At 42.1% G+C, this 26603-nt stretch overlaps 1 protein-coding gene across 12 annotated transcripts in view; it reads right to left on the minus strand.

Moving 5' to 3' along the window:
• The window catches only part of LOC127948715 (RNA binding protein fox-1 homolog 1-like), a 252507-nt gene that overhangs the window by 19607 nt on the left and 206297 nt on the right, over positions 1-26603 (minus strand). For 9 of the 12 annotated variants that reach the window (XM_052545366.1, XM_052545400.1, XM_052545402.1 and 6 more), the window contains 6 exons: positions 22364-22612; positions 9814-9957; positions 9363-9416; positions 8382-8474; positions 6722-6782; positions 5936-5989 (listed from right to left, as the gene is read on the minus strand). In XM_052545366.1, coding sequence (XP_052401326.1) covers positions 5936-5989; positions 6722-6782; positions 8382-8474; positions 9363-9416; positions 9814-9957; positions 22364-22612 — 655 coding nt within the window. Of the gene's footprint in view, positions 1-5935; positions 5990-6721; positions 6783-8381; positions 8475-9362; positions 9417-9813; positions 9958-22363; positions 22613-25731; positions 25789-26603 lie in introns of those variants that run through there. The other 3 variants (XM_052545429.1, XM_052545356.1, XM_052545411.1) reach the window with 3 other exon arrangements.

The raw sequence follows: 26603 nt of genomic DNA on the forward strand, positions 1-26603 counted from the left end.
TTTTTGTCACCTTGGATGTGTCTCGTTTTCACGCAGTGTGCCACAGCAGTTTAATTATAAAAGAGTGAATTACAGCTAAATGAACTTTACATTTTAATTTCAATTTACTGTATTTTTAAAGGAGACATAAACTACCATATACAGTATGCAATGTTACCATACATTTGTTAAAATACTACATCTTATGTATGCTGTGCATATATATAGTGGTTTATTCCGAGGCTAAATAATGAAAATCATGCATGCATACAGCTAATAGCTTTGGAGAAATGTTTTTGGAAACCCTACAATTGAACGTTAATGCTGCATTAAAAAAATAAAAAATTCATTAGTCATATGTTTTCCTTTCTCCTTCCATGCCAGGCAGCCCATCTGACAGCCAGCTTTGAAATATGCTGCATACACGTTTGCATATTTGCAAGAGCTACACTTTGATGTGTAGAATGTGTCCTGAGGAAAATAAATATGAGATGTATTTAGCCTGAATATTTACAGCATAAACAACTTAGACTATGCACTTTCATTTAGAACGATGAAGGGTGGAGGGCTAGATGAAAACGGAGAGAGAGTGAGTGCCGCTGAATGAGAAATGGGAGCATGCAGCACCAGCAGCAGTGAGCTCCAGGGGGATGCACAGGAGAGTTAGTCCATTTTATTGCTTTGAGAGCGATTACACTGAAGCAGATGCTCTGGCCAACGGGAGGTAGCCTCCGCATCAAAGCCATAAAAGTGTACAACTGCTTTGTAGTGCAATAATTTCACTCATTGGCTTCTGTGTGGGAAGTGTTTGGGGGGGGGGGGGGGGGGGGTGACGTGTGGGCAGAGCCCATGTTTCATAAACACTGCAGGAGGTTCGGTTGTCCTGTGCATTGCACTCTGCAACCTTTCACAGTGCAGAAAACCAGAGAGACTCTTTTAAAGATGCATATATAAACAAGATGCACTTCGAGATTAGACAACAATCTCACAGCTTTCAGATCATGTAAATGTGCTGTGTGCTGAGTATGGGTAATTCTTGTGGTTTGCAATGAAATACTCATATTTGTTAAAAATTAGGAACAAGACTAAATATTTTGATTATTTATCTATATGTATTCTTACCTAAGATTTAGCTATTATATTTTGAAACTTGACCTTAACCCCTTACTAGTCACCCCCCATTTTTCAGCTTGGAGACAGAAATGACAGTGTGTTGCTACAGGAGTATGCAAAAAAAAAAAAAAAAAAATAAAAAAAATTCTAGATTACTAGTGAGCTAGTCAGTTGGTGATTACTTGCTGACTATCTGACCCATCCCTATTAAATCTGCTGTTATTTTCCTTATATAAAAAAGTAAGTAGGCAGTCATGATTCACATACACTGTTCTCTACAGGCCCTCCCCAACTGGCAGCTTTATAATCCAAATGTATGTAATATCACAGTAAGCAGTCTTTTGAAAGACATTTCAAGTCTTAATTAATGTACATTTTTAATCACCTCTGTACACACGTCAGGGTCATTTCATATTGTTTCTTTCCACAATGCAATCTTAAATGTTCAATGCACAACACAGAAGCCGCCACCAAAAGTACTTTCATTCCGCTTCATCCTTCCTCTAAAAGCCGCTTGTTGTCTTCCACAATAGTCTATCTGCACAAATTAATTCCATTTTGCTGCTGCCTTTTTGAAAATTCTTAAATTCTTCTCTTGCTTCTCTTGTTAATTGCACGTCACTTTTCAAATTTATCATTCAGTATTTGTGAGTTCAAAACCCACAATGTTGAAAGCACGAGAGGCAGATCTCGTTTAGTCAGGACTCAATCAAAGAGAGAAAGAGAGAGAGAGAGAGAGAGAGAGGGAGAGAGAGCAGGGACAGTGATGTAACCTTTATTTATATAGTGCTTTTACCCATACAGATTGTGACAAAGCAACTGAACAGCATTAAATAGGAAAATATTATATCAAGCTAAAACACTGAAATATCAGTGTTGCGAAACATCAATACAAATGACTCCAAATCATTACGAACCAAAATATTCCATTTTAGTTCATATGGCTGAAACTCTCAGCCAATCCGTGTTTGTTTCTTCTTCTGAAATGTCAATAATCTCAATGTTGGGCATAGAGAAGTCACCCTTCCTCTCCTCTCACTTAATATTTTAATACTTAATATTGCATGTAAAATTGAACTACATAATTTAATTTTGATTGCATAATGTGATTAAATAAACAATTAAATAATGCAATTACAATTTTAAACCAACTATTACATTTTTCTGTTACAGTACTGACAGAGACCCTAGAAAGTATTTGGACACCCAAGTCACACTTAAAATGGTTGAATTTCATTGCTCTACAGATATGTTTTTTTCAATGGAATATTTTATTGTGCGTCATTTCCAGTGATGCTGTTGTCATGATCAGGTCATCGAACTTCCGTTTATTCACAACCAGAGGTCATCATCCACAACACAGACTCTCACACTACACAGTACACCCTGGACTACATTTCCCATGCTCCATTGCATCAATCACAATCACCTGATAGCAATCACAATATGCATCTGAGAACAGTCAAACACACACATCATCAGACACGCTTTATATGCATTGGACTTCTCACACACTGCTGAGTATTGTTCTGCACACATCCCTCTCATAGCGATACGTAGGCCTTTCTGTGTTAATTTCCAGTATTCATAGTCTTGTTTCAGTTCCCTGTTTTCATAGTTTTGTCTCGTTTCTAGTTTTCATAGTTTAGTCTTTTTCTTGCCTTGCCCTGTTACTCGTGTTTTGACCCTTTTCCTCTGGATACTGGATTACCCCTCTTGCTTAGCCCTCTGGATATTGTTCACTCATCGAAGACCCATGCTTGCCTTTGGATTACTCTTGTGTCTTGCCCTCTATATACCTGTCTGCCAGTGTTTGACCCATGCCTGTTATGACCACGTCTCTTTCCAATAAAAGCTTGCATATGGATCCTAATGTCTCATCTGCCCCGTTACAGATTTTGTTGCAATGAAATATATACTCTCTCTCGCTCACACTCTCTCTCTCTCTCTCTCTCTCTCTCTATATATATATATATATATATATATATATATATATATATATATATATATATCTATATAGATATATAGATATATATATATATATATATATATATATGTGCCCATAGTTGAGGAAACACCCTTATGTTTGCCTTTTGTTAAGAGAGCATGTGTTATCAGACAGCATATGAAAAAATAATTGCTAGAGCTGCATCTTTTTAACCTTGTTTGTGTGTGCACTCATATCCTGAAAAAACAAAACAAAAAAAACAACCCATGCATTAGAGAAAGAGTGTGTACAAGAGCCACATATTTCCAGTGGTCAGAGGTGGCCTCAATTTGCATAATCTCTGGGCGTAAATTGCTGGAAGTCTAATTTTCAAACATCCGCCCAATCTCCGTCAGGCGTAGCACTTAATCAGAGATCAGCCTGGCAGACAAGCGAGGTCTGGCACGTTGGTCATCCCTCAGCCTTCTGCCGATAGCCTTCATTCCCCTCAGTCGGAGAACTGTTAATGAACATCAAAGCAATCTTAAATTGACAGTCTGCTCAGGTGAGAACCGCTTCGAGTGGCGACCGCTGAGGCTTGTTCAGAAACCAAGCTCACGTCACAAATCTGACTCTCTCATGAATCAAAGACGCTCCTCTTCCATCCCGCTCCTTCAGGATATTTGTTTATAGGTAACTTTCTAGCTTACTAGTCACCATTCAAAGTTACGCTCAATTGCTCTGTGCAGTCTTTCTATCTGCAATCTAAGCAGCTATGTGCCAATAACTATTTCAGCCGTTAGACAAATGAAAGGATCTGAGGCAGATATAGGCACAATTCAGGCATATTAGCAATGCTTTAATTATAATTAAGACAGAGATCTAAAAAAAAGAATCAGTGAGCGCTGAAAAGAACAAAACATTCGCACCTTAATGGGATGTGGGCTGTTTGAAAGGTGAGACGAAAGCAAATCAATAATGAGCCATTTTGTAATTAACAGAATGTGTGCTGAATTAGGCAAACGACGGTCTAGAGAAATTGAAAATATTGATTTTAATTTATAAAATATATTTCAGCCCTTTGATGCCCTTGCGTCAACAGACAATTAGATTTAACTATCACCTCAATATTTTAGCCCTCCCGTTTCTTCTTATTATCATAAAATCTCTATATTTTCCCATATAATGGAGGAGGTAATGATGTTCAGGGAAGGTCAGAGGCTGGGATGGCCAAGGTTGAGGAGGAGATGACCGAAGGAAATGAGAGAAAAATAGTTCAACCAATGAAACCTGCTCGTTTTTAAAGGCCCATAAAATGAAATGAAGCCCCGGGGGTCCTGAAGATCGCTGGATTATGTTTTCAAAGATGTGTAGCATGTTTGCAGTTGTGACTATGACATCTTGGAGCCTCTTGCCAATAAGCCAATGAACACAGATGCACATTGTGAAACAGGCCCTTTAGAATAATCACTTTCCTGACTCCCAGCTCTTTCAAGCCTATGTCTGAGCCCGTAGATTAAGGTCAACCGTTATATACGCCTCCAATCACCAGACCCAGAAACAGAATTCTGATTAACATTCTGGCAAGGTTCTCTCAAAGGTAGAAATAAATGCTCTTCTAGCAATTTTCTCAAAACATTAGCACATAAACATTACGTATACAGTGTTCATGCAATGTTTTATTTTTGAAACGTTTTTAAATGTTACTTCTTGTTTCAGAACATTCAGAGAATATTCACAAGTAACGTTTCCATTATAAAATGGAATGTTCCCTTTAACATTTGCATGACCAAAAAACAAAAAACAAAAAACTGGGCATTCAGATGGAAACATTAGATTCAAGATTTGTATTTGTCACATACACAATTATATAGAGCATTTATAACCAGCAGTGAAATGTGAGTAGCAAAACGTACTTGGAGCATATTTTGTTAGCTGGGCAAGAGGCATCTATAACAAATAATGCCATTTTCTCAGAAGTATAATTTCTGAGGCAATTTTATTAGCAAAGAAAGCACTGGTGTAATTTATCATATTTACTATGAAATATCAAATTATTAGTGTGAGAAGTGCATTTTCCTTTTTTCAAAATGAATGGCGCTTTCTTTGATTTTTCATAAAATGACTTATCTAATGTAATGAGATTCACACATTTTTAAGCTGTCAATACTTTTAGGAGCCACTCATTCCGAGTTCAATATATGGTAATAAAATCGCATAATAGTCAAATAGTGAGCTTTCAAACTTGCTTTTTGAAACGAACATGAAAATATAATATCTGATATCAGAGTAATTGACCATATCATATCCTCTGCGGTGTTCATAAACAGATGACTCGGGGCATGCAGGTTGAGAACTTTTCACACACACACACACACACACACACACACACACGCACACACACGCACACACACACACACACTAGTGAACTGCCCATTAGCCCTGTATGCAAATGCATTTAACCCTCTGTGTTACAGTAATGCTTTTGCACAATTATTTCTTTCTTTTTTTTGAAGCATTTATAGTTATATGATTGTGTTTAATCACAAAAGAACACAAATTTTATTTATGCTTCATGTGCTCAGAAAAAACAAAATCAACAGAAAGGTGAAGAAAAATTATAATTTGGTCAATTTTATTTTATAGGAGTATATGTAAAAAACAAATTGTATACAAGTTCTACTGTACATTTAAATATATCATTTATCACAATTATTATTATTTTTTAATAGAAACTGTATTGATTGATTGATTTATTTATTTTACTAAAAAAATGCTTTTGATAATTTCAAATGCCATTCTTCCTTACAAAAAAAAAAAAAATTCACAGAAGCTATTTTATGCCCAAAAATCCAAACCTTTTTACAAAAGAACTCATTACAGAGCCAGTTTCTTAAAAAATGTGGATCCACTCACCTGCATAGAATTCTGGGCTGTAGACTGCACCCATGACTGGATTCAACTTCCAGCCTAGACATAAGAGAGCGAAATCTGATATTAGCCACCTCAGTCTGCACTAGTAAAAATCTGATCCTACACAAGACAAAGAGTTGGATTCTGGCTAACAAGAAGCTGGAGGCCCGTGCGTAATGATGTCAGGGCTGTAGAGGGCTGACCACACTGAAGCGCTGCTGTCATCCAGAGTAAGGAAAGGGCACAGAGCAGCCTGACAGATTTCTCTCTGATTCTAACCTCTACAAATGGCCTGTCTGTTTAAGCCCTCTATAAGTACAAAAAAAAAGAAAGAGATTTCAGTGATATAAACCGAGATCTAAAAGGTTTTCTCAGTATTTCAATTCCATTTAAACTTTTTTGGTGAAGAAGAGAACTGCTTTGAAAAAAAAATCCTGACATTCCCACAAAACTGGCATTTACAAGCAGTCTTTTTAGTTTAAATCTGTGATTTCTTTACTAAACTTTTTATTAAACTGATGTTATTTGTACATTGGTATAAATTAGAAAAATTGAAGAAAATAGAAGCATTTTATTATTGCTCTCACATTCTGGCATCAGATGATATCATATAAAAAATGAAATTATATACAATTATTTTATTTTACATTTAAAATACTGTATATAAAACAAATTACAAAAAGTGTTTACTGAAATAACACATTGGACTGGCCAATATATATATCAGTCCATCACAACATAATACAAAGCTGTATAATGTTTCACAATATTAATGCAACATGTTCTTACCGTTTGCATATGGGGTGACGGCCTTTTTATTCGTCATTACCCGTGCTGTTGCATTGTTAACCTGAGCACAAACAGAAGTGTGTGAGCAAGAAACATACTGAAGCTAAAGCTGTAAATATTGAAAATATGGCTTTAACAAATATTGCATGCATTATAGTGAAACATTTCTAAATGATTACAGATCATAACAATCAGTGAAATAAAAGGGGTAAGACATATAAAGCAAAGAAAATGTATGCAAAAGTCTCATCATAAAAAGACTCGTCAGCATGCGTCATCAAAAGATGATCAAGTGACACAGAAAAAAAAAAAAACAGAAACAGACAAAATGCACTCAACAAATGAAAGCCATCAAATATGAGACGGCATGCAGTGGAGAGGGAACGCTTAGGTAAGAAAAAAACGTTTGGCACTGCGCAACATAGCACTAAACATTCAGAGTTGAGGTATAGTCGGAAAACAAAGCAACATTTAGCATTCAGCACTCCAAGAGCCTTGTGCTTCATCACAAGAATAATGATCAGAAAGGAAAATAAAGAAAAAGTAACAACGGAAGAAAATCATTCAAGCCGAAAGGACAGCTAACAAAGGATATAAAAAGAGGGTGCATTATTGAACATAATCATGGAGTTCAGAATCTGAGTAGGATGCGCACGATTCAGTTCAATCCAATCAGAGCCTCTCAGGAAGCTAAATGTTCACTCAAGTAACACGCGTACCAAGAGAAAACAGCATCAAGAAACTCAACATCAAGTCAAAAAACAGTCACGAGGTGTCAGCGCGGAGTTCGTGAAATGGCAGATGGCGCTCTCCACTTACCATTCGCCGCCATCGCCCGCGTGTGTATCTATTGTTACCACGGTTACTGAGTTTGGTGAGGGGCCTACCAGCTACCGTTGGAAAAGGGGGGAAAATGAGAAGGCAAAATAGGCAACATCTTACTGAAAGACGGCACCACATGCGAATAACTCTTAAAATTGAAAAGCAAAAATCAGTTAAAGAAAGCAGCACAACTGTTCAATGGGAATCGGCTATAAAGATGCCCACTTTCGTTGCAGACCTGCAGATCAGCTTTGCTATTTCACCTTCAGCGACTGTTCTAGACTGGAGAGTAAGTGTAATTCGAGCTGTAGATGTAAAAGGCTCGAGTTTGAGGGCAGCTCTGTCTAACAGCAGCGTCTTCAGGCCAATTAACAAGCGCTGCCGGCTTCGGGATGCTTTGAGCGCAGATCCCTCGTCAACTTTGCAATAAGGCCTCTGGCTATCATCACACAAATGCTGTTTGCGCTCTGCCTGATGACTTACTGCACCCGTTTGCTGTTTAAGCCAAAATATGCTTAAAAAAAGAATAAAAAAACACAAGTGAATGCCAAGAAAAAAGCAAACCAAAATAGATAACGGCGAGCACCGTGTTATATCTGATTTGAGATCTTAGAATAACTGAAACGCAGTAGGGATACAATGTGGGGAGGGAGGGAGGGAGGGAAAGAGGGACAGAGAGAGGAGCAAACACAGGAAAAGACGAGTGATGCTTCTAAAATAGTGAGATGAGAGTGAAGCACACACTGACACACAAAACAGAATCAAGAATAACGACAAGAACGACAAAAAAATAAAATAAAAAAAAACAATTGAGAAGGGAAATATTTGTTACATGCACCTCTATTTTACGACCTTCTACCACCGTGCCGTGTAATTTCTCTCTGGCCCTGTCCGCATCGGCACTATTTTCGAAAGTTACGAAACCAAAACCCTGCATGCAGGTGGGAGAGGGGAGGGGGGAGAACAACATGCACATTATTAATTCAGTCATACACCCAAAGAAATCCACTGTGGCTCTACCTCTGCCATTCTCACACACAAAAACAGCTGCTGCTGCTGCATTTACCCCTCTCTCTTTCTCCTCCTCTTTTCTCCTGCACCATGCAAAGCATCGGGATTAACCATAATTTACGGGTTCTGTTAGAACCTCTAAGGAGAAATGTGATCAAATAGCATGTCTAAGAGAATAAAGTCACTGAAACGGAATTAAAAAAAGAGAACAACAAAAAGCAAAAAAAAAAGGGGATATACATTTGATAAGTCTTGGAGAAGTGGAATAAAATACTGTCATTTAACACTGTATAATGCAACATAAAGAAAAGTCATTACAAAAGAAAAGTAAAACCACTCATAAGATAAATGATAAAGGATTGTGAACTACAGAACTTGTTAACATGCATCATTATCTCCCCCAGCTGGAACAGAAGAACATAATTCATATTTCAATAAAGAGAATTGTTTGTGCACAGGAATGATGCTAAGTGTCATAACACTGAATAACGCTGTCAATTACGGAGCTCAGTGGAGAATGCTCTTCATTTGACACCATAACAGAACAAAGACAAGTGCCAAACACATTTCCACACACTCCATTGAACAGGGCACTAATAACTCTAGCACAGCAGCTGATGTGAGATTGCATTACATACGTTAACATGACTACAACAAGCATTTATTCTGTACAATACAGGTACTAGGTCATCACTTTATACTTTGCCTTTTTAAATAAGCATGATGTTCATTTATGCCTCTAAACTCACTGCACTGTTCTGATTGGTCAAGAATGAGAGCATGCAAAGGAAGTGAGCCACGAACGTACCTTCGATCCTCGTTCATTAAATATGATTTCAACATCTAAGATTTTACCAAATTGCTGGAAAGAGAACATAACACAGATGAGACATTGTCTAAATTTGATTTGACATGTAAAACACACTTCAGTTCAAGCTGCATTCAGTTAAATGTTTTTAATGTTTCAGTTTATCCAAAAAAAAAAAAACGCCAATTATACCCTCTTCTGAGCCATCAAGCCATTTCTTTTTATACTGAAAAACGAATCCTTTGGTCAAAAACACAGCTTTGTACTTGGGCATGGTTTAGATTGCCTAGTGGACACACACACACTTAAAAGACTGTGCTGGACCCAGAGAACCCAAACTTCAAATCCCATCCGACAAGTTGGAGAACACCTCAGACCCCAGCTACACTTGCAATGGCTTGGCCACTGTCTGCTGTATGCCACGAAAGAAAGAGTGAGAGCAGGTACTTACACCAAACATTTGCCTGAGGTCTGGATCTCTGAACCTGAAGGGGATGTTGGAGACGTGGAGCCTCTTGGGCTGTGATTTGTTTTCTGTGTTTTCAGATGACTGTGTTTGCAGTTGTCTGTCTGTCTGTGCTGAATCGTCTGTCTGCTGTGGGGGAAAAGGAGAAGAAATCAGAGAATATCAGTCCGTAAGTATGGCAAAGTTTGATGCACCAACTGTAAACAAACTCAAGCGAAGATGTGCCTTTCGGTTTCAGAAAACCAGCTGTTTTTGCACACAGGTGTTGACCGTGCCACTGATGTGTTTTTCGACTTGGACTATTGCAGCGCTGCAGACAGGAGGTACAGTCTGGTGTACCTGCACCTCCAGGTGCTCCCGGGGTGCCAGACTCAAAGCTTTGTTTAAACAATAAAACTGGTGAAAACTTCTACCACCTGTTCCAGCAACCCTTTCTCAGGCAGACACTAAAAACATACTGTATGTAGAGCACGCACACACGCAAACGCACATTAGAGTGGTGGTTTGTAATGTGTTGTGTGCCAGGGTGGGGGCCTTGGGTGAAATATGGCATTGCTGCTTCACTATATCTTGGTTTTCTCTTGCTCTCTTTGGCCACGCATGACTGCTGGCTGCTCCCTTTGACTATGTGCCTCTCAGTCTGGAGTGCTGCCTGGGAGAGAAAGCGGTCTAGCCCTGAGTGTGTGTGTGTGTGTGTGTGTTTCTCTGTCTGACTGTATTTGTATGACTTAGCTAGAGACAGTATTTCAGCGGGAGACTTTGCTTTCTATTTTTCTCCCATGTGTACGTTTGTGTGTCAGTGGGCGACTTCCGAATGGCATTTTTGTGCCCTTTAAAAGAGACAATTCAAGCTAAACTTACAACTCTTGCTGAAAGTATTAATTTCCTGATTCCAAACTTCTGAATGGCAGTGAACATTTTAAGTCATTTGAAGTCATACTATATGAACAAACAAAAATGTAAGCTGTTATTCAGCAATATTACTATATACCTACATTATTATTTACTCATAATAATTATCTTCCTTCAGTGAGATGTTAAGCAGATGTGAATCCGTAAGTCGAACTCAAGACGTGAATCATGCAAGAACTCACAAATGAATAATTCAGGTCAGTTTTGGGAACTGAAACAATTTATTCATTAAAAAGATCTAGCGCAAAAGAATGATTCATTCACAATAAATGATTCTGCTCTCATAAATGTGAATTTTCACTACACCGGACTTGACTTTAAGTGTTTTACCCTTTGGAGTGAGGCTGTAGTGGTGATTCACCCATTGTATGTGTTAACATGAGCATGTTTACATGTATGTGAATTTATGTGCATTTAAGGGGAGCGAGGCACTCCCTCAAGCCTGCAGTTACGCCCAGAGATATTTTTTAAACTTTCTGCTTGCTACAGCTGTCCTGTCATGCCTCAAGCGCTCTGGAAATCATATTGTCTGGAACAAAAGAATGACTGAATCCCAGTGTAACAACTGCCTCTCTGACATTACAGATGCTCAGGACTGTTAAAGCAAGCTTCACTGGAATTACTGGCAATGGAACGGACCGTGTATCTGTGCGCGTGTTGCATTACTATTTAAATCAGGCAGTGCTCAAGGCAACTCTGACAAAAGCAGATCAAAAAGAGTCAAATAGTCCAAAAGGCAAAGCTCAAATGAAGAATAAAGAACGGCTTGCTGGGACTGTAAATATGAATATCGTGTCATCATAATGTTTGTATTCTCACCCGACTGAAACGCAAGGGTGGGAGGAAAACATGAGAGAGAGCTCTTGAAAAATACTAGTCTTTCACTACATGAAAGGCTGCAGAAGTGGAAGGGGGAAAAATCTGTCTTGTGTTATTACAAGTCATAAACAAAAGAACACCCACTCCTCAGGGCAGAGAACAAAGAAAAACGGAAGATAAAACGCTAAAGCAGTGTAGTAAACCATCCAATGTAAAACTGACAAGATGTGCGCCGTCTTTATTGCTTTAGCAAAATTGCACTTTTCCTATTGAGGGAGGCTCGGTTTAATGGCATCGCGAGGCAAGCTGGCCTCTGCAGAAGAGACAACAGGGGTGTTATAATTGGAAATATGCTTTTCCATTTACTGTGCTTTCAATAAAACTATAGGAAGGAATGCAGCAGGTCTTTAGGTTGAGGCACAGCTCGGTTGGCGGCCATATGTGCCATTTTAAAGATCTCATTTCATGCTCCGTGCATATGGCTGCCTTAACGGCTCAATTAATTGATTCCGAAATCAATTAATCGATTCGCCCCTGTCTAGTTGCCGTGGGGAGCTGGAGGCCATGGTGACTGATCTCAGGGTGATGGGATGAGACAGGGGAAAAGGAATAAATCTATAGGACTAAAACAGAAGCCAGCGACAGAAGCAGAAAGCATTTTGGATCACAGTCACAGTGCATGCTGAAATATCCAGGCATCAAACTCATCTTTACATCTTGCTTGCAGAATTCAAACAATCGTGAGAAATCGTGATCGATTCCAAAAAAAAGAAAAAAGAAAAAAAGAAAGAGTCCTCTGAGGCCACTTCCAGGGAGCCAGAGATTGTGTTGCTCCCTGTAGGAAGGAAGGTTAAGGGAAAGATGGCGCGATAAGGACAGGGATGTGAGGGAGGACAGCGGATCAGCCTGGGAGACCTACTCAGTTACTGATTGGGGACTCACAGAGTTGTGAGTGTTTACCATTCATTGATCTCACACTGAGTGCTAAACGGCAAACAGTGACAGGGCTGCCGGTGTGTGCACTGAGCACACACACACACACACACACACCCACAAAAACACACAGCTGCTGGAGTGTAAGAGCCCACACGGACACACATATGGCAGCGCTGGACAGAAAAAGATAACCTAACAAAGCAGTGAGGACCTGGAGAGTAAAGTGCCAGTAAAATATTTTCCTCCTCAAGGAATTTTTCTAAAGCAGGGAATGTGGAATAACTGCATCAGCCATCATTGATCCAATCCAGTTTAGATGCTATGTGAAAAGAGCATGGAGAAATTTTCACACACACATGCCCAAGCATATACTATATATATATATATATATATATATATATATATATATATATATATATATATATATATATATATATATATATATATACATATATATTGTATGTATAGTTTTACATAATGCAATTTTCTTCATGCCCTTCATGCTCCTTTCAAACACACAACTGAACAAAAACTCCCACACTGGAAAAAGTCTATTTCTTAAATTCTTAAATTCTTAAATTCTATTTCGTATTCTTAAAAAATATTTTACTTGTTAAATACTGGTTTTATATAGGGGAAATATGCACATTTATATGTACATTTCCACCTCCTATGGATTTCATGTATATACATGGCCAGCTACCTAGTTAGCCTAGCTAAAAGCGGAAGAATATTTTAATTCCTTTCTTGGATCAATTCTGGGATGTGTGCCAAGTAAAAATACAGCGTCTGTGTGTGTATAGCATGTATACGGCTGACAGTTTACATAGCGTGCCATCTGTGCCGCATTCTTCTCACTGGCAGAGGACTAAAAACAATAACAAACACAAAAAAGGCTTCCAGCTGATCTTTTTTGGGTATCAAAAGATTCATTAATAGCAGTTCATTAAAACAAACGCATGTTTTATATTTTGTTAATTTAACATGAACGGGAAAACAAAAAGAAAGCATTTATGGAAGATAAACAAAGTGCAGCCACAGCGCTCAGTGCTTCAGCAGCACACTCATTTGTGAAGATGTTCTCATGCACAAACAACTGCACAACAGTGAGGGTTCCCTGCACTCAGTGAACCACAGAGGCAAAAAAGACTAAGAAAGTTCTTCAGCGATGTTGCTATTTTCAGTACAGCAACATTACTGGGATGAAATGCAGTAGCTGTCTAAGGCAAAGTCCACCATCATCTGTGAGGCCACAACCATCCGTCGACCCTCAAAAGCTGCACCAGAGGGGCCGAGAAGGGTGACCCATTCCACACGTGTCCTCCCTTAAGGAATGGCAGCTCTCACTCCGGCTGGATGAGAATGGACACGTTTCTCTCGAGAACACATGGGGGAAGAGGGCCAATGAAGCGCGACAGGAGTCAGAGCTGCAAGCCGACACACTGAGCTCACATCTACACAGATTAGTCAAACACTGTAGGTGAAACGTCCTTGTTAGAAAACATTTGGATGAGAAAATATTTTTAAAATGTGAGATCGAATAAATCATGAATCCATCTGAAGCGACACTATCCAACAGTGACACCTACAGGCAAAAGGTCATTTGAGAGGAAATAGTACCTCTGTGTCACTATGATTGGCTGATTACAGTCAATGATATAATGCCTGGCTATCAGGTTCACACACTGCCCACAAACCGGCCTGAATGGGTCAAGCTGGCGGCAGTGGACGGGCTAATTACAGAGTATACAATTCACCCACTTGGACATCACCCCTTTCTGTATCGTCTGAAACTAAATGAACTTGAAATGATCTGTGAGTGGGCCGGATTTAACAACCACTCAGGTCAGTTAAATTAAAGGTCCACCCCTGCATCTGTGACCGTCATTACACCCGTGGTGTTTACTGAGAATCTGATGACTAATGTCCTGAAAAGAAGGTGACAATTAATATTAACGGCTGTAACAAAACTGTTGGTAGCAGACAATAAAAAAAAAAATCTTTCTGCTGCATTATTGTAGTTATTTTTTAAACAATTGAAAAATATATATATTAAAAACTTGGTTAATGAAAAGTATGTTAAGATAAATATAATAAACACATCAATAACAGTTTATTCATTTGTTACTACAGTAGGCAAGAGGTAACAAGGAGCATTGTTTAACAGCATTAATCCATTTAGGATTATGTTCATTTATAAATCAAATATTGTTCATTGCTAATTCTAAACAAATGTGTAATTTATGTTAATGTATTAGTTTACACAACCGTTCAAAAGTTTGGGGTCTGCAATGCTCACCAAGGCTGCATTTCATCAAAAATTCAGTAAACACATTAATAATGTGAAATATTACTATAACTGAAAATAAATGTTTTCAATGCGAATATATTAATTTTAATGTGTAATTTACCTGTGTGTTGTCTTTCAGCAATCACTGTAATATGCTGACTTGGTTCTCAAGAAATATTCCTATTATTATCAAATGTTAAAAAGGTGCTTTGTAATATATTTGTAGAAAATTTTACTGACTTGACTTCTAACGAAACCTAGTAGATTTCGGAAAAACATATGGAACAGCATTTACATTCAACAAGCAACCTATAATATATTATTTTAGTAACACTTTACAATAAGTTTGTATTTGTTCACATTCAAAATGAACATTTGAGACATCCGAAAGCTCTCACACACACTGACCACTGAGAATATCGCAGGAATCCACAGCCCTCGGATCAAAACGGTGATGAAAACCATCTATTACTGTATAAAAACATCCCTTTTATCACCTACCCCAACAGACAAAGAAACGATGCAAACAGGGGATGTATCAGACTAGGACTCTTTTGTTTGCAAATGAAGAATCAGTTATGAGGAATGACTTGGATCTAAAAACAGCTCTAGCCAGATGAGGTCATAGCTTTGCATGTCTGTAAAGTTTTGCTTTCTCTCCATAACGTTCGTCTCAGAAAGTGAAGGAAAGAGATAGAGTGAGCGAGAGAGTCCGAGGGAGAAGGAGAGAGGCAGGGGGGAAAATAATGGCTTTTCCAGATGTGGTTTTGTTCCCTTCTGCTCTGGCACTAAAAGAGACATTTGAACACTAAGGTAGGTTAGGCAATGAAAATCTGGCCACTGTTCGAAAGAAAGCTCACATTTTCCTTCAAGTCAGTGGAACGGTTTAATCATCTAGTCTGTTGAACAAATAGTCCAATTGAAATGACAAAAAAATGAGTAAGAAATTGAGTACAAATTAGCACTTTCTAAGGAATGGTTCTTTTTTTTTTTTACACAGCATAAAAGTAGGCAGCCTCTGCCTTACAACATAGTGGCCACATTTGTTAAAGCTGCAGTAGGTAACTTTTGTAAAAATCGTCTCTAGGTTACGTATGTAACCCTAGTTCCTCGAGGGAACGAGACGCTGCGTCAAAAGCGCTTTGGGGAACGCGCCCAGCGTGCGCGACTCTGAGTATCGTGTGAAATCAGACCAATGGAAGAGCGTGACGTCACCAGCGGAGTGACGTAAGCGACCAGGAAGCTATAAAAGCACGTGCCACGCAGCTGGCGTCAGCTTTGAGTACCAGCAAGCGCCGGCAGGGGTGCCGGGGGGTATGGCTCCGAGACGCAGCGTCTCGTTCCCTCGAGGAACTAGGGTTACATACGTAACCTAGAGACGTTCCTCTTCAGGAACTCGAGCTGCGTCAAAAGCGCTTTGGGGAACGAGTACCAACGCCGCCAGACTACCAAACCCCTGCCTAGTGTGTATCCGAAGAGCACAGCTTAGGTCAGGAGGACTGAAGTGCCTGGAGTGACTGGCATGTCTAGGCCATAGAATCTGACAAACGTGGAGGGCGTGGACCATCCCGCAGCGTTGCAGATGTCCAGCATGGATACACCTGCTAAGAAGGCCTTGGAGGCCACCATACCCCGGGTAGAGTGAGCCTTGGCTCCCGACAGCGGGGGACGACCAGAGGACTCATAGGAAGCGTTGATAGCCTCGACTATCCAACGACTGATAGTCTGCTTAGAAGCAGGAAAACCCCTCTTGGGGGGACCGTAGCATACAAGCAATTGATCGGTCTTTCTCCACAGGGCAGCTCTGTGGACGTATGCGTCCAGCGCTCTAACTGGACACATACAATTTAGCTTCGCCTGGTCGGGCTCCCGAAAGGGAGGAGGACAGAAGGCCTGCAGTATGACAGGTTGTGGTGTAACAGAGGGAACCTTAGGAACATATCCCGCTCGAGGGTATATGAACGCTTTAGTCATGCCTGGTGCAAATTCAAGATAAGTAGGGGCCACAGAGAGGGCCTGAAGGTCTCCTACTCTCCGCAGAGAGGTGATAGCCAACAGAAAGGAGGTTTTAAGTGTAAGGTGTCTGTCTGAGATATCTTGAATAGGTTCAAATGGGGGTCTGCACATTGCCTCTAACACCACCACCAGGTCCCACGGGGGAATACGGGACCGTACTGGAGGTTTCAGCCTCAGCGCACCGCGGAGGAAACGTGTAACTAAGGGGTGTCTTCCCAAAGACTGGCCATCGAGAAGGGCGTGGTAGGCCGCAATAGCCGCCACGTAAACCTTCAGCGTGGAGTGGGTCAACCCTGCAGAGAGCCTAGCCTGTAGAAACTCCAGAACTGTACCAATCGGGCAGTTTGCTGGGTCTAGCTGGCGGCCTCTGCACCATGAGGTGAAGAGTTTCCACCTCAGGGCGTACAGTTTCCTCGTTGAGGGAGCTCTGGATTGGAGAAGGGTCTCAACAACCTCGGTTGAGAGACCGGCTGCTAAAAGTTGTGCCCCCTCAGGGGCCACACCCACAGCTTCCACAACTCCGGGCGAGGGTGAATTACCGTACCCTGCGCCTGCGAGAGGAGGTCTGTCCTGATCGGTATCTCCCACGGAGAGCCGTCGAGGAGCGAGACTAGATCTGAGAACCATACTCGGCCCGGCCAGAACGGGGCTACTAACAACAGACGAACCCCGTCCCGGCGCACTCTCGCCAGAACTCCCGGGAGCAGAGCAATAGGGGGAAATGCGTACAGACGAAGCCTCGGCCAGGTCTGTACCATAGCGTCCAGTCCCAGAGGAGCTGGATGAACTAGAGAGAACCAAAGGGGGCATTGAGACGTCTCTTGAGATGCAAATAGGTCTACTTGAGCCCTGCCAAATATTCTCCATATCTGCTTCACTACTTGTGGGTGAAGTTTCCACTCCCCGGGCCTCGGCCCCTGCCTCGACAGTATGTCTGCTCCCACATTTTGTTTCCCAGGAATATATACTGCTCTTAGTGAGAGGAGTTTGCTCTGGGACCACACCAGGATCTGGTGCGCCAGCTTGTACAAAGGGCGCGAACGCAGACCTCCCTGGTGGTTGATATAGCAGACCACCGATGTGTTGTCGGTGCGCACCAACACATGGTGACCCCTTAGGTCTGGGAGGAAGTGCTTCAGTGCACGAAAAACTGCTAGCATTTCTAGACAATTGATATGCCATGTTCGATGGCGATCGCTCCACAGACCACGGGCAGGGTGGCCACTCATGACTGCACCCCAACCAGTGAGGGATGCATCTGTCGCTAGCGTTACACGGCGACAAAGAGCTCCCAGCACCGGGCCCTGTTTCAAGAACCAAGGTTTCTTCCATACATCTAAGGCACGTAGGCAGCGCCGCGTGACCTTGATAGTGCGAAGTAGATTGCCCCTCAGGGAAAATCCCTTGGTCTTGAGCCACCACTGCAGGGGCCTCATGTACAGCAGGCCAAGAGGTATCACGTTGGACGCAGCTGCCATCAGACCCAACAATCTCTGAAATTGTTTGACAGTGAGTGACTGGCCTTGTTTGACTCTCTCGACTGAGATGCGGATCGACTCGATACGAGCAGGGGACAATCGTGCCTGCATCGTGGTCGAATCCCATACTACGCCTAGATAGGTGGTTCTCTGAACCGGAGAAAGTACACTCTTCTTGGCGTTCAGTCTCAAACCCAGCTCCCCCATATGTGCGAGGACGACATCTCGATGCCGAACCGCAGCCTGCTCTGACTGAGCTAAGATCAACCAATCGTCGATATAGTTGAGAATGCGGATGCCCTGCATGCGCAGGGGGACCAGAGCCGCGTCTACACATTTTGTGAACGTGCGGGGAGAGAGTGCAAGGCCGAAGGGAAGTACTCGATATTGGTAAGCTTCGCCCCCGAAAGCGAACCTCAGAAACTTCCTGTGATGTGGAAGGATGGATATATGAAAATATGCGTCTTTGAGATCTATCGTGACAAACCAGTCCTGGGACCTGATCTGTGCTACAACTTGCTTGATTGTGAGCATTCTGAATTTTAGTCTCATAACTGAACGATTTAAGACCCTCAAGTCTATAATCGGACGCAGCCCCCCATCCTTCTTGGGAACTATGAAATACCGGCTGTAAAATCCGGACTCCCTGTCTTGAGGAGGGACCACCTCGATGGCCTCCTTCTCTAATAGGGTTTTCACCTCCTGTTCCATAACCAGACCCTGCCTGAGGCCGACTACTGTCTGAACGACCCCGTTGAATACTGGCGGCACGGAGCCGAACTGAATGCGGTAGCCTTTTTCTACTGTGTGCAGGACCCATCGAGATACATTTGGCAGTAGTTTCCACGCTGCTAAATAATCTACTAAGGGAATCAGTCTCTCGAGACTGATCTCTGGTGTAAGAGGCCCCCGCAGGGGCGGCGAGCGTCTCAGCCCCGCTACGCGCACGGGCGGAAGATACTGAGAGCGATGCTCGCTGGGACCTGCTGCGCCCTGGATCACTGGCAGGGTTGGCAGACCGGCCCCCAGAGGGCGCTGAGGGGAGACGGGCACCGTGTACTGCGGTGTGTACCGCTCTACCCCAGCAGAGGCTGCCCTCTGAAACCCTGGGTTGTTGGCGTCAGGGTTTCTTGGCCGAGGACTTCTTAGCTTCAATAACCGCCCTGAGATCTTGTTTGGGCTGGGAAGTCCTCGGCCGAGAGCGTGGTCGAGACTCTCGTTCCCGACGCGGAGGAGCACGAGAGGCGACGATCTGCTTCTGAGCCTCGCGGTACGAGGAGCTAGGGAGCGGCTGGGGCATCTCCCGCCCAGATGCCCCGAGGGAGCGACGAGGGAGGAACTTATGGAACGCCGCCGCTTGCTTGCGGGCCTCCTGAAACCTGTCGACGACAGAATTGACTGCGTCGCCGAACAGGCCAGTCGGCTGGATCGGGGCGTCCATGAGGCAGACCCTGTCCCGCTCTTTCATATCGGACAGGGTCAACCATAAGTGCCTCTCCGCGGCCACCATAGCTGCCATGGACCGCCCAATCGCTCGAGCGGTCTCCTTGGTGGCGCGGAGGGAGAGATCAGCGGTCCTTCTTAGCTCTGAGATATCATGGGACTTGATCTCCTCTCCCTCATCTAGCTCCTTGAGCAGATCGGCTTGGTACGCCTGTAACACCGCCATGGTGTGCAGACACGCACCAGCCTGACCTGCTGCCGCATACCCTTTGCCCACCAAAGCCGAAGTTGTTCTTAGTGGCTTTGAGGGCAATGCCGGGGCCTTTAGAGACGACGCCGCACCGGGGGACAGATAGCTCGCGAGCGTCTGTTCCACCCGGGGCATCGCTCTATAACCGCGCTCTCCCATCCCCACTACGTTCCCATAGTAGTCTGACGAGGGGATGTAGAGGCGGGCCGAGAATGGGCGTTTCCACGACCTGGAGATCTCATCGTGCAGGTCGGGAAAGAATGGCAGGCCCCGGCTGGGAGGTGGCTGACTCGCGCGCAGGAAGCGTTCATCAAGCTTGCTTCTCTGCGGTTCAGCTGCTTTCTCGGTGGGCCAATCGATATTTAACTTGGCCACCGCGCGAGTAACCACCTCCAAGAGCTCCTCATACTGCGGCGAGTGGGGTGGCGAATCCCTGTCGAGCGACTCCACATCAACTTCCTCCTCGGAGGAAGAGAGGCGAAGCGTCGACCCCTCTCCCTGAGTGGAAGGAACCGCTGAGCGTGCTTCCGACTCTAGGGATTGGGTGCCGGATCTGGCAGAAGTGGAAGGAGATAGGGACTGGCCCGTCTCCATTCCCTCCACCAGATCCACTTGTGAACCCCACGAGTGCAGCCGCCGTTCTGCCTCAGCAGAAGCGGGACCAGCACCGCGGGGAACGCTGGCGAAGGCCCCCTCCTCGAAGAGGGCCCTCCGGGAACGAAGCATGCGCACCGACATCCGCAAACAGTGCGGGCAGTCGGCCCCCTCGAGAGCCGACTCGGCGTGCTTCGAACCCAGGCAAACCACGCAAAGGTTGTGTGTATCCCCACCCGTTATATATCTCGGGCAGGGAGGAACACACAGCCTAAAACGCGATTTGGAATCGCCAGAATGCTTAACTTTCGCCTTGCCTTTGGGCATTGTCTAGGAGCTCTTAAACTGGACAGACAACAGTAAATAAGACTCACAGACAAACAGTTTGACAATCACACACAGAGCGCTTGCTGAGAGACGCGAAGCTGACGCCAGCTGCGTGGCACGTGCTTTTATAGCTTCCTGGTCGCTTACGTCACTCCGCCGGTGACGTCACGCTCTTCCATTGGTCTGATTTCACACGATACTCAGAGTCGCGCACGCTGGGCGCGTTCCCCAAAGCGCTTTTGACGCAGCTCGAGTTCCTGAAGAGGAAATATATTTTTTTACATATTTGTTAAACCTGTCATTATGTCCTGACAGTAGAATATGAGACAGATAATCTGTGAAAAAATCAAGCTCCTCTGGCTCCTCCCAGTGCTCCTATTGCCATTGGCAGTTACGGACCGCTCCCGGTAAGAAACAACCAATCAGAGATGCGGTCCGTAACTTTGTTTGTGTTCAAAATGTAGAAAAATTTATATAATAAGCTAGTACACCATGAATCCATTTTCCGAACCGTGTTTTTAGCTTGTCCTGAATCACTAGGGTGCACCTATAATAAGTGTTTATATTCTGACTATTTTAGATTTCTTCAGGGGTACCGCGGCGGAGTAACCCAGTACCTTTGTGATCCTTCATAGACATAAACAGAGAGAAGTAGTTCCGGCTACGATGTTCTTCCGCAAGACGCAAGCAGTTCTGTTTATTAACCGCTAGAGCGTCAAAAGTTCCCTACCGCAGCTTTAAGCTCCAAAAATCATGAATGAAGTTCACACGTGGGGATGAACAGTATGGATTTACTGTCAAATTTAATAAATATTAGAGAGACCTTTAGCATTTACAGGGTTTACAAATGAGGTTGAATAAATGCAAATATTTGCTAATTTAGTTTATATTGCACAATTCTAAGTCATGATATTCATGGAAATAAAGTGTATAGTAATATAGTTGAACTGTTTTATATAACTTTGATGTAAAGTACTAAATCAAATATTCAATGCAAATGTATGAATTTGTTATTTAAAATGACAATCAACAGAATCAGTCAAAACACACACACACACACACACACACACACGCACACACACACACACACACATCAGGACATGTTCTACACTAAGGGTCTTAACTCCAGCAACTTTCTGTTGCCATGCAGAACAACTCTGAATCTTACCATTTGGGGACAGAAAATGCTCTTGAAATTATTTTAAAAACCTAGATTGAAAACCTCACCAGACTAAATTCAGCAAGAGTACTTTGTGCTCTGAGTTGCCGAAATAACACAAAGTTAGTCAATTATTCATGGAAATGCACTGAAACGTATGAAATATTAAGGCAGCACTGATGTCCTTGGAGGGCAGATCACCGAGGGCACCTCAATCCACAGCACAATCCCAAAAACCTGAAGCGTGACGAGCAATGCCATCAAGAAGTGAGTGAGAAAGAGAGAGATCTACTGTAGAGGAAGGTGCTTACTGTGGCTGTGCCGGAGACCACCTGTACGCTGTTGTCTGGTCCGCTGGGCTCACTGTGCGTCTGGGCAGGGGTGTACATGGTCAGCGCGTGCTCTGCCACAGGGGTCTGGCCCGAGTAGTCCGGAGTCGGGTGAGGGTGAGGGTGGGACGGCGTGTACTCAGCAGGAATGCCGTTCTGAGGGGGAGCGAATTGGGCTGATGGGTAGGGCTGGGCCATGGTTTCTGGGGGTGCTGGGGCGTCCTGATTACCCTGAAAAACAGAGAATGACAGAAAAACGTTAGTGTCATGTCAGCATAGTTCACTAAATGACCAAAAGTATGTGGACATCTGAACAGCACATTTATACCTGCATTTAATTTCAAAACACTAGACAATAAAAGCCATTTGCTCTTTTAACTCTTTAAGCTGCTTCAATTGCTGTTTTTTGTCAACTTTATTTATTTGTACATTAATGTAAAATGTTTGATTCATATCACCTTTATTAACCCTCCAGAAAAATATATTCAGATTTGTTCACTGATTATTTATGCAGGTTACACAGATAAACCAGGAGATTGTAAAAACTTACAGTATAACTACTTTTATGCCACAAATACGCACCAGCAAATAACAGAATCATTTGATTTATATTTATTCATTCAAATCATTAAAAAAGGCTAAAATTATTAATAAAAAAATCAAAAGAGACTCCATAAAGAACATTTAAACATCCTGAAAATGACAGCAAATCGGATCTAACATTTTTTCTCGTTCGTTCATTATTTGCCTATTTAAAATATTTGCACTAAAACAAAATCTGAAACATCACTACTGCTGCAGAAACTATCATATATCTTGCTTGCAAGGTTTAAAATATTAACATAGATATTTGCATATTCCAAAAACATGAATGGTATAGTATTTTTGTTTAATGCTGTTTTTGTTAATAAAAAGACATTTAAAAATAAAAGGACACCATCCGATTTGAACTTGAAATCACACTGTGCACAGATTAATTCAAGACATTTACACTTTAGTCAAATGGGCTGTAGACTCAATAACCCATCATAATTTAAAATATTTAAATAAAAATACAACTTTATATTTTTATATTTTTTCCTTTATTATTCAGTAGAATTCATTATCGTTTTTGAAGTTACTATTAAGCTTCATCATGTTTTCCATCTGACACTGCATCATGGGATTTGATTTAGACTCAAGAGGACAGACATGCTTGTATACACCAGACATTCTCATTATAAGGGGTTTCCACATACTTTTGGTCTTTATATGAGGTCCACACATACACATGCTAGATCTTGCATCATTCGCGCTCTCCGTTTATAAACCATAAACGAAGCACACGCTCGAATACAGACACAAGTTCACTCATACAGCTGGGCCAATTACATTACAGTGTTAGCATGCACCGGATCGACAACAAATGAACAAGACAACCATGGACAAATGCGTTCCATACACAACAAACATCAGACCTTTATCTCAGGAAGAGCTTTCTTATTTGATCAGGACCAATTGATCCACCTCCAAGCACCCAGATTATCCACTTGTGCGTGGGGCCGTCTATCCACCCCACACACCGAATCAACGCTAGAGAGACCCAAGAGACCAAAAAGCTGGCTAAATTAGCGCTCGCTATCAATAAACAATGGCAGATTAGAAGAATGCAAACACACACAACAGGCTTGGGTCACGTGGTGTGAAAAACACATTCATCTAAACAGCTGTGTGGACATGAAGGGGATACTATTTGTTTAGACTTCAGGTGATGATAGCTTTATTCGTCTGGGTTTTGTGTAACCAGATGGTGTGTTTTTGTTCTGTTCCAGCCTACTGGAAAATTTTATTGCTTAGACGTCAGCGTCGTTTTGGTATTATTTATACTGGTAAAGAGTGTATTCATATTTTAAAGAGCTTTTCTCAGTTCATTTTAATTTCAGCTTAAGTTATAATAATTTAGGCATGTGCTTTTGGAATTTTTGATTTTGTTTTTTCTACTTATTTATTTTTTTACGCCTTTTCTAGTATTTTCACACTTTTCAGTTACCATTTCATTTCTGTTCTGCCAGGGTTTACAATTACCAATAGTTCAGATACAAGTATTAAGGTATAGCCATAATGAATGTGCATAGAATAGCTCAGACAATTCTGGCTTGGGAAAATTTAATGAGAAGTGTTTGCATTCATATCTTTGACTTGAAGAAATTCATCTTCCAGAAAGACTTTGCTAGTTTCAGTGTATTCAGGTTTTTCAAGGCATACACAACAACAACAACATTAGACCCCACTAACTTTCATTTTCTATACAAAAACAGTAGAAAATATGTTATGTTCTGCATTAGAAAGAAAAGCATAGAGGAAGGTGTTTAAATTATGACATGATTTTCATATTTGGGTGAATTATCCCTGTAACAAAGTCTTTTCTTTTTAATCTCACTGGGAGAAACATCTGAGATAATAGAGACAACTAATTTGTGATTTCCCCTTCCTACACTTCGTGACACACTTCAAACACACACACACACACACACACACACACACACACACCTGTTGAGAACACACTCTGACACGGGACAACGGCACATGTTAAAACAAAATGCGAAACACACACTCCCACCACTTTCGCTTGTCTGACCATAATGCCACACTACACACAAACACCCCCCGCGTACAAAGTGTAGGATAAAAGAAGAGAAAGTCCAGAGCTCTATCTGTGATTTAAAGGAATATTCCAGCTTAAAATTAAAATCTGTCATCATTTACTCATACTGTTCCAAACTCATTAGACTCTCTACACAACAGGATACGATAATTTTGGGCGAGGAACAGACCGAAATGTATTATTTGCTTAAAATCACAAACAGTTATTTTGAGACAAACCTTTTCAATGAATCTCTTGATATGTTTTGCAAAACTGGAATAAATAATTTGTTCACAAATTGGACTGAATAAACTTCACCTCTGTTTCAATGATCTGGGTGTAAAGACAATCAGTGAAAACAGGGTTAATTTTGGTCTGTTTCTCATACAAAGTTATCATATTACTAATATAGCGCATATACTGTACCACATACATAGAAAGAATAAAGACTCATATGGATCATATTTATGATATTTATACAGTACTTTTGTATTCTTTATGAAGCTTGACGGGACCAGTTCTCATCCACTTTCATTATATCGTGAATTCCTGTAACTCAAACAGTACTAGTAACGCCAGAGTTATGGGTTTGATTCCCAGGGAGTGTATAAACCAGTACAAATGTAAACCTTGAGCGCAACGTAAATTGTTTTTGGATAAAAGCATCCTCCAAATGTTTAAATGTAAATATTGAAAAGACGATGCAGGATATTCTTCAAAGATTCACCTTTTGGGTTCCACAGACATCAGTCACACAGCTTCGGGACGTGTAAATAATGACAAGATTTTCATTCTTGGCGAGTCAAACGTGTCGAGGAGAGCCGGGAGGGAAGCCGCAACTTGCTACTCTGTAAACGGGACCTTGTAAAAAAAACCCTGCTGTTCCTTAAGCAGATGTTACACACATCGCACTGTTTCCCATTAACACCATCAGCCCTTCGCATACTGTAGCACATTGATATTCAAGAGTAGGCACACCACGCCATAATTAGGCTATCATTTGATCAGGAGTGCTAAACTCTTATGCACAAGTGTCAAAGACATTAAGGGGAGGTTGGAAGGAAAGTTAGCGAAAAGAAAGAGGTGCCTCCGTGGTGTGGGAAGCCCCTGTCGGTGCGGTCATTATAGTCGTGCTGCCACTGAGATTTTTTGGAGGCCCTAGCTACTGGCAAACACTGGGAGAAAAAAAAGCAATGGCAGACAGTCAGGCTTAGCTAAACGCTTTGGCCTCCACCCTAATGAGAACCACATTTGGAGGATTGAAATATGTTTTACGTGGCAGCACGCTGGATTCATCACTTCACTGTGCTCGGCTCCCAGGCAAACACTTACAAAACAGACGCAGTTATAAAAAGCAGCTTTGTTTTGGTAAAGGGCTTTTTACGACACTTTGCAAATATAATTTCACACACGACGAGGCTACTCCTCCCTCGCTCTGTAGGCGAGAAGTTGCACTAAATTTCGCATGCACGCGAATAGAGACAGCTCACGGTCGCATTGAGTTCAACCGCACACTAATGCCTTAAAAATGATGGAAAGCCAGGTGGAGCGCAGCAGCACTAAAGCGGTATGTGTCGGAACATTTTGGGGCGGTAGTGT

Source organism: Carassius gibelio, chromosome A3 (genome assembly GCF_023724105.1).
Source record: "Carassius gibelio isolate Cgi1373 ecotype wild population from Czech Republic chromosome A3, carGib1.2-hapl.c, whole genome shotgun sequence".
Classification (NCBI taxonomy): Eukaryota; Metazoa; Chordata; class Actinopteri; order Cypriniformes; family Cyprinidae; genus Carassius; species Carassius gibelio.